Genomic DNA, 9,199 nt, shown 5'->3' with positions numbered 1-9,199 from the left:
GCCTTCACCTCTTTACTCATCTAATAAATTGTAACCTTTTGTTCTTGGTTCATGAATTATTGTTCATAATCAAATGCTACTATAAAAATATAGAATTAATTTCTAAATAAATTTTCTAATGCACTAAATTATTAAACAAAATGCAAGAGAATATGTATAAAAGTTATATTGTTAATTAATTTTTTTATATTATATTTATAATAAAATTTAATATATAAAACTATCTAAATATGAAAATAAAAAAAATATATTTTTAGCACTTTACATTGCTAGAAAGGGCTTACATATAAAAGAAAAAAAAAATTGTTCATGTTTTTCCTTCATATAGAAAACAGTGAAAAACCTATATTAAAAAACCATGTACAAATTTAGAAAACAGAAAGAATGGAAAAAACATTGCATTTAAACAAAAAAAACTTCATTTTTTTCTTAGTTTAATTTTTAGAATATTACCCTGTTTAGATACAGCCAAGCCAGTGGCTGTCCAAAATCTTTAGCTGTTGGCATGAGATCAAATCCCTCTCACATGCGACCCAAGGCGCCACCATTAATTCTGTTAGAGGTCCAGTTTATACCCAAGAAGATGGGAAGACAGATTAAAGGGAAGCATCAGCATTACAATTTTACATCAGATTTACAAGCTTTCTCACAAGTCACAATCAATGCAGCTAGGATTAGAGAATACAGAGGGCTGAAACTTACACTCAGAAAACTATATATTTGTAATAGAACCGTGGAGATCATCAATTAGCCACAAAATTTTACGTCAAGGTGCACTCTAGCAAAGCTTACAAGAAAGATAATCCACTGCGCTTCCAAATAGAAGGTTTCCGCCTGCTTGGATGTGTTGGTGTGAAATTGAGCAGACCAAACATCTCCTTCAAAGCCTGCTCTTGCTCGTCAAAGCCAACTAGCTTTGCAACAAGAGTGGCACTTTCTGTGATGTGGTCCATATCTGTTGGCTTGGTCCATAAGCGATGGACCAGCTGCAACCTTCTATTGGTTCCATTCAATCGAATACCCCACTTTAGGAAAAGATTCTCTCTTTCTTCTCTCGTGAGCCTCTTCTGCATTTGCCTTGCCAGCATCTGCCTCTCTTGAATCAAAGCCTTCTTGCTGGTCACAGAGGAAATATTTTATCTTGGAATGCTTGCAGAATATACAAATATAAATATGACTTGATGTGGAAATGAAGGTCATATACCTTGAGGTGGAAGTTAGAACTTGTCCATGAACAATAGTACCGCTGTCCCTGGATAACGTGTCCTTTAGAAGGGAAATCCGTCTGATCTCTACTTCCATGTAAAAAGAATCTGCAGGATCACCTTTGAAGAGCAGGAAGAAGTAGGTCCTGTGAACTAGTGAGACATCGCAGGCATGCCAAAGTTCGATGATCTTGCTTTGCTTCCTTTTAAATTCTAAGGGCCATTTAGAAGCACTCTCTGCATCCTCTTGAATAGGATCCAGGGCAACATCTTTTACTTTCTTTTCTGACACGTCATCTTGAATTGGATCCAAGCCAACATCTCTTACCTTCTTTGCAGACACATTATCTCGTATTGCATCCAAGTCATCATCTTCCACATCGTCCATGGTCTCTGCTGTTGTTTCTTGTGCCTATCAACCATTGCAAACCATAAAAAACACGAATGAGAAAAATGACTGGTCTAATAGAACCAGAACTTTCCGCAGCTTCCAAGAACTGAATAAAAAATGGAAGAAGAAGACAATGGAGTGGGGGGAGAAGCTGGCCTACTACATCCTAAGACATTGCAGACTTTTTATATTCCTGCTAGATTCGGCGAGGACATATTCAGTTATTGATGCATTAGCAAAACATTCAATTATTCCACCATTATCTTGCGAAGGCTTAGTCCTTGACAGATAAATAAAATGGTAAGGAGCTCATTCGTTTAATTTTTAATTTTGCATCCCATAGCCTGAATATGAGCTAGTAAAGGGAATGACGATGAAAGAAAATAAACACTCACCAAATCATCAGCCATGTACATCAATCCCGCATCTGAGTTACCAACACTGGCAGTCCTCCAATCAGGTGAGGTTCCAACACTTCCCTCTTTGAGCTCATTAACAGCGAAACTGCTCATAGAATTCTCTGAGACATTTCTTGATAACCTTTTGATGTCAAGATCATACTTCAAAACAGCAAGTTTCTTTTGAAAACCCTCTGGTCTCCCGGGGAAATCTTTCTCAAACCCATTTGATGGTGTGCTCTCATTATCTTCTACCTTCTCGAAAGGGGAACTCGGTGAGTTATTCATAAGCCTTGCTCTACAGCTTCTACTCCTGATAAAAAATCTCCTTGATTCAGACAGGCTTCCTTTCAGCAGCCATGGAGACGGCTTTTCTGGAGATGGTATAATAAAAGTGGAATGCAAACCGTTCAACTCTTTCTGTTCCTTCAATGGGGGAGATTTTAATTCTTGATTTGCTCTTTCTTCATTGCCAATCTTTGTTAAACCTAAGGTATCGGATTTTATATCTGCAGAAGGCCCATTAGATTCTTCAAAACTGCATGGCCTAGACTCAGACATCTTCGAATTTGAATATTGGTTTATGCTTGGCTCTTCCACTTCAACGCATTGAACTTCCTTCCAATGACCATCAAAGTTTTGACTAGTTCGTTCTTCGGCATCCTTTTTCTCATGCAGACCATTTCCTACAAAGTCAGTGGTTCTATCCGAGTCCTCCGGAGATAAACTTTCTGGAAGAAAATTCTCTTCAAACTCTGGGAATTGGATGAAGGTTGCCTCAGAACTTCTGCTACTTCGCTCATCCGAACATTGAGATGCATCAAAAGATCTGGCACCAAGGTCTAGGGAGGGTGGATCTTCCGAAATGAGTGAATATGATACTGAATTGTCAGATCTGAATGAATTCCGCACTCGCAATTTAGGGTAGTGATGATCTTGATCTGGCTGTATGAGGACATACAGGAATCAGATTTGGACAGTAAAGGCACATTGAGATAGAGTTGGAAGCTTGATCTAGAAATTTTCTTTTTTATTTCTATAGTACCAGATAAAATGCTAAGAGTAAAAAAAGAATGCATAGCCATACCGTTGAAGCTCTGTCACCTTCAGACGATTGCAGTAGATTCTCAACCTGAGACTGAGCAAGATCAAGTTGCCGAGTCAGCTCTGCGACCTCTTTCATTAGCTGCAAGAAAAGGGGTGTTAAAATTCAAAATTTAGCGAGTAGATGCATCAACAAATTTCTCTTTGGAAATGCATCTAATGATGCTTAGCATATGCTTGGGATATGAACTGATGCTTGAATTTCAAAAAGCCAAAGATTACCAATATTTGTTACAAGTTACATGAGAAAATTTGTTGGAAAACAAGAAAGACTGATTGGAAAGTGGGGCGATTACAGGCACACTCCCGTGTAAAGTTCAGTGGAGTAGCAAACTACTTTCTGCTCTAGTTGAACTCTCCACAAATGTTCACAAGAATTAAGAATATAAGCTGATGTCATGCAACAGAGAACATAAATCGGAACCTGAATTTCTGATGTTTAAATCCACATTGCAGTCTATGAATTTATGATGCATAAATAATATATCTGGATGGAGGTTTCAAATGATAGGTCTCTCATTCATGTAATTTGCAGAAGATGATGGACATATTGAGAGCCAAAATGTGAGGCGACTGAGGTTTTGATACTTCAAGACCTTTCCCTTCATCAGTCTAAAAAATGCTCACTGCGTATTTGTTTGTTAGTCATCGTTTATTCATGATGACCCTGCTCAATGAGGCACGGGCACTTCGTCTATACAATATTCTTGATATGCACTTCCATTTCTAATGAAAGTTGGAGTACTGCCTTGATATTAACATGTAGGAGCAGGACTCTAATTGTGATGTTAAAGGTGTTCAAATGTGATACTTAAGAGACTGTACCTACCTTTTCAATCTGAAGGTCTTTTTCTCTCAGTACTGCCGTGGAATCTGGTGCTGCAGAATCTGGTCGAGTATTTTTTAACTCGCTCTCCAATCTAGCCAATTCTCTTTGCAGTTGCTTCACCAGTGTTTTATCAGAGACAACTACATTGACCTGTGCATTGGTTGTCACTTCTTTAGCACAACTTGCAAATAGAAGTGTGTTTCTAGATTGTTCAACATGGATTCGAGCAGGGCTCATAGTACAGATGATGGCAGTTCTAGCATTTCCTCCTAAAGAGGACTGCAGTATTCGCGTCAGCTTTGAATCTCTAAAAGGAATATGCCCATTTCTTCCTTTGCTGCATCAAGCATAAAGTTGGATGAATTAGAAAAAGCATTGGCGATTCAGTTTATTTTAGGTCGAGACTCATGCACAACCTAAAGAATTAAAGGAAGAAGGGAATATGAAGTCATAAAAAGAATAGAAGATTACGCACACTGATTCTATGAAAATATTAAAAGAGGTGCTTCTGGAAAGACCATGACAACTGATATGTCTATAATATTCCACAATAGCAGTATATTTACTGCACAAAACACAGATATTGACTGTTCTATGGAATGCCAAGTTACAGGAGTATATTATTTGCAACTTCATGTACTACTAGGGAAACGATATGGTTGCAATTTTATGTTGTAAACTTGTTATACAGCATCAAGGAACGTTCTGTAGCGCAGAAAAAATTACAAGTGGAAGAACATAGCACTGTTTTGTAATGAATTCATATAGCATAGCCCCAAGATCTGACGTCTAGAAAAATAATACAGACCATATTGGCTTAACTCAGACGCATGCGGTACTAATTCCATCACAATAGTAACTAAATGAAGATGCTGTCAACAATAATTCTGAGTATCACTGAAATTCAAAAATTGAAATAAGGTACAAGTCCTAACCTTAGCTTACGGATAACAGTTCCCAATGTCAGTAGACTACGGTTTATGTGGCAACCTTCTTTCAACCTCATGCCAGCTGATAATGACTGAGAAGCGCGCTCACTTCCTGCTAGATCAACGAAGTTCTGCGCAGAAAAGAATGATATTTACACATTGTTGAGCCAGTATTACCAGCTATACCAGAGATCCAGAAACTTTTCACAACGCATACCACAGTGGAAGCAAGAGTGCTGGACTTGTAATGGCCTACAAACTCACGTGCGGAACTTTCAATTGTCTGGCATATGCACATAAACAGTAAACCTTTTAATAAATGATTGTCAAGTAGTGATAACTTGAAATTTCACATTGAAATGAATATCCAGTTATACCAGCCTCAGAATCTGATGAGATCTAGAGCTTGCTTCATTAAGGGAGGTCTCCCCTATTTGTCTCTGAGCTGCAAAATCACCAGGATGCTTGAGTATGCATTTACGAGTTTTGCAGTGAAAGCAACGTTAAACTCAGGAGCATGACTTCCAACGAGCTTTTTTAGCTCCACAGGCATCCATGCTCCGCTTTCCTCAAGAGGTCTTGGATTTCAGCGTCAAACTTGGAAACCAAGAGAAAAAAAATAACATCAAGAGCATGACTTACCTTCACAGACAGACAGAAGTTCTTTAAAATGATTCCAGTCCCTTATAGTTTCCTCCGTGAGCCTCTCCACAACAGTGCCTCTCTGTTAATAAAGTTAAATGTTACTGACATGAAGGAAAAAAAACATACAGCTGTTCTTCACCTAAAATGAAAATCACCTCTGGATCATCTAGAAGTCGGAGAGGAGTTGTATCTGTACTTAGGAGGTCTCTGACGGATTCGTTGTAAATCTCCATGGCAGAGAACTTCAAAGTAAACTCTCTTTCCTTGTGCTATAAAGGGGGGAAAACAATAAAATATTTTCATTGATCAGGGAACATCTAAGGAATACAATGAATGCAGGATTTAGAGTAATGTAACCAAACTGTATCAAGTATTTTCATTACCTTTTCTACGTAGTCATATATATCTGCTACAGTGTACTCAGTAATTCCACTCATAGTGTAGGTTTTTCCACTACTTGTTTGTCCATATGCAAATACACTTGCTGAAGAAATTCGTCATTGTAAGCCAAAAAAAGAAAAGAAAAAGAAACCCAAATATGAAGTTCAAGATGAATTTAATGAGAAATGAAATAATGAACAAGTGAAAAAAAGGAGGTTGTGCTCACAGTTAATGCCACTGACAACCGAAAGAGCGACTTCTTTGGCTCCTTCTCCATAGACCTGCCTTGTCGAGCAGCCAGGCCCAAATACTCTATCTAGAGCCAACAAATTAAAGAAACAAGATGGATGGGATGAGTATTTGAAAACATTCCGTGATGCAAAAAGTAGACGTCCATAAATATGCTCCTAAAGACAACAGCAGTGTACACGCAAAACAAATGCATTACTATAAACCAGCAACGTTACACCATTGTAGTAGAAACGAAAGAGAAAAGGAAAAGGCCAAAACTCAGCATTAAGATCTGTATGAATTAAGAAATAGGAACACATAAAAAGAGACAAAACCATATTGCAATTTCCAAAATCACGAGAAGGTTCAAGCAAAACGTTTCTTATACAGCTGAATAGAGTGATTTACACATTAATAGATGACAGCAGATGTAATGAAGATATATCCAACCATGACAGCCTTATTAATCATCTATGATATCAACAGAACTGCAGAAGTGCAGATGCAATTTACCAAGCAAATCAAATCAAATCAAACTAAAAATGCGATAATCAATTTCTCACCAAATTTGTAAGCTGTTGGGTACATGGACCGCTCCGACACTGAAAGGCTATTCCTGTATATGACAGTGTCATCATTGATGCATTCCCAATCTGAAACATCATTCTTTGCGATTTCCTTCTCATTCAAAGGCCGCAGCCGAACTGAAACCAAAATTTTCTCCTCACCACCACCACCACTCAGCCCCTGCATTGGCCCCTCCGCGTCAGCCACCCCAATCTCTCCCATTGATCTCTCTAAACAAAGCTGAAAATCATACCGTATGTAAATAAGTCAATCTATCACCAATTGTCATATTCATATAGACCACAAATAATCATTCTGTCTCTCTTCTCTCCAACTCTCACACAACCATTCCCTTCCTTATTCGGTTAATGACATGCTTTTAATTTGCTTGATATAACAAATTTGTATGGCTCCCTGATAACATAAGGGCCACCACCAAAACTCAACAGCCACAATCATCTTAAATCTGACTAGCTAATCATGGGTCATTGCTAAAATCACCGACATTTCGGGTCAGTTCCTTGTCTGAAGCAAAGAAATCCCATTTCTTTAATCTCCTATGTTTCTCATTTAATAAAAGAAAGCATGGCCAAATACATAAGCCAATTCATCATCTATTACATTATTCATTTTGAGTCAGACAAATATTTTCTTATCTAATTAAAGTACAAACATATTTGGAGTTCTCTTCTCCGGTCCCCTATTACAGTCTGTCAAAAGCCTCCTCTCATGTTCTATCACACAACATTCTCATTAAAAAACAAAACAAAAAATACCCTTTTAAAATAAAAACAAAATGCATTGGACCAGAGAACTTAGGATTTAACCTTGGCAATTGAGAAATAATTGACTTACAGATTTCTTTCAAGGAATGTTTTTAAGCTTTCTGAGGATCTTCAATGACTCCATAAATTGTCACTGAACTCTCAGATTGATCCCTGCAACATCAAAAACTCCAAACTTATCAACCAAAACCCACCAAAGATAGAATCTTTGAAAAAGAACTCGAGGATTTAACTCCAAAAAACCAAACTCCTTGCATCAAACAATCTTTTCATTGCTGCATTGGCTTGAAACAATTCAAAACAGAACGAAAAAGATCTCAAAATGTTAGACATTCTCTCACCTTGTGAATTTTGAAGGAAATGTAGAGAGAGAGATCGAGATCAAGAGGACATAAAGATTGTGTCTTTACTTTATTTTCTCGTTAAGCGCTATATTTGTGGCCTTAAATGCCAGATATTTGAAGGCAAATGAATGGATTTTTGAGTGGTGGTTATGGAGTCTAACTGGGGTGGTTAGTTGCTTTCATAAGTCGCTCTGTTGGATTTTATTATTAGCCTTTGATTTAAAACTACCGCGCTAAAAAAATATAATAAAACACACCAAACTCCCAATTAATTTTGATCTGTTAACATGACTAATTCAGACATCTTAGGATGTTTTACCTAATTTGCTTAGTTATTAAGCCTTAATTAGGTGATTAGTTATTGCCTATCACTCCATCTGACAACTCTTCTACTTTATGTATATATATCTTTCTCTTACAGGTCTAAAATGAAATGGTTTGAATACGTATATTATTTGATAAGCTTTTATGAGACAAGAAGCTTCTTATTGGCTGGATCTTTCTCACACTTTTTCTTTGAATTCAAATCCCAGATGAGAGGATGAAAACCGCTAAACATACCATATACCATCCAACAGAGAAACGAGGATAAATCTCTCGCTATATATATCCGATATTCTAACTAATTTCATCTTCTTCCTTTTCTTATCTCGAGACTATCACCTTAATATGTTATGTTTTTGTTGAGGTAGAAGTGTGTGCAAGAGCTATCCGTTCTACTTGTTTTCCAAAATTAGGTCAATATTGAAATAGATTATCTACTATATATATAAAAAGAACTTAATTCCACCGTCCTAATGATAAAAAAATAGTATGTCAATGATAAAGCATTGCTTCTGAAAATAGTTAAGATAGATACTTTTCAGATTGTGTAGTTATGTTGACATGGATAGGCATTTCATGCTTTAAGGTTGTTAGTTCCTTAGTATCAAAGATCAGGTCATTATGTTAAGAATAATTGAGGTAATATCAGGATATAATCATGAGAATGAATCAGTTTTGTGATGTAATCTTGTTTGTTTTTTAGATGTTTGGATGTCAATACATCAATGATTTTGAGTTCAAATAAATAGATTCTATTTCTTTTCTAATGAAAAGCATTTCAACAATTATATTCTCATTTGAAACAGGCATGGATCCAAGAGATCAGGGGAGGGACCATTCCATTAAGAAATATATTGAAAGAGTATTAATTTTTCAATTTCCATTGTTATTGACAATCCTCCAAAGAACTCGACCCACAAACATGCTTGCAGTCCTCTAGATGAATCAGTCAGCACTGAATTTCTTGCGTTCCACAGTGAGACAAAGAAAAAGCTGCAAAAGTAGGAAAGTGGGGACTATTTTGACTAAAAGAAATGAGATAGCGTGACACCCCATGTGTTAAGAG

The 9,199-nt window shown here is 36.9% G+C and overlaps 1 protein-coding gene across 1 annotated transcript; it reads right to left on the bottom strand.

The window, feature by feature from the left end:
- Positions 1-589: 589 nt before the first annotated feature.
- LOC105126681 (ATP binding microtubule motor family protein) lies at positions 590-7,980 on the bottom strand. Its single transcript, XM_011027618.1, has 15 exons — positions 7,807-7,980; positions 7,536-7,618; positions 6,677-6,920; positions 6,109-6,198; positions 5,885-5,985; positions 5,657-5,770; positions 5,499-5,580; positions 5,234-5,301; positions 5,074-5,139; positions 4,863-4,987; positions 3,928-4,264; positions 3,082-3,180; positions 1,992-2,939; positions 1,205-1,617; positions 590-1,116 (listed from the first exon to the last, which is right to left on the bottom strand). Exons 3-15 carry the CDS (start codon positions 6,900-6,902, stop codon positions 789-791), a joined length of 2,997 nt encoding a protein of 998 aa, XP_011025920.1. The 5' UTR covers positions 6,903-6,920; positions 7,536-7,618; positions 7,807-7,980; the 3' UTR covers positions 590-788.
- Positions 7,981-9,199: the final 1,219 nt, after the last annotated feature.

The sequence above is a fragment of the Populus euphratica genome, unplaced genomic scaffold (genome assembly GCF_000495115.2).
Source record: "Populus euphratica unplaced genomic scaffold, PopEup_1.0 scaffold41.1, whole genome shotgun sequence".
NCBI classification, from domain to species: domain Eukaryota; kingdom Viridiplantae; phylum Streptophyta; class Magnoliopsida; order Malpighiales; family Salicaceae; genus Populus; species Populus euphratica.
Note: the sequence above shows the minus strand (reverse complement) of the source record. Positions and strands in the feature narration are given on the sequence as shown.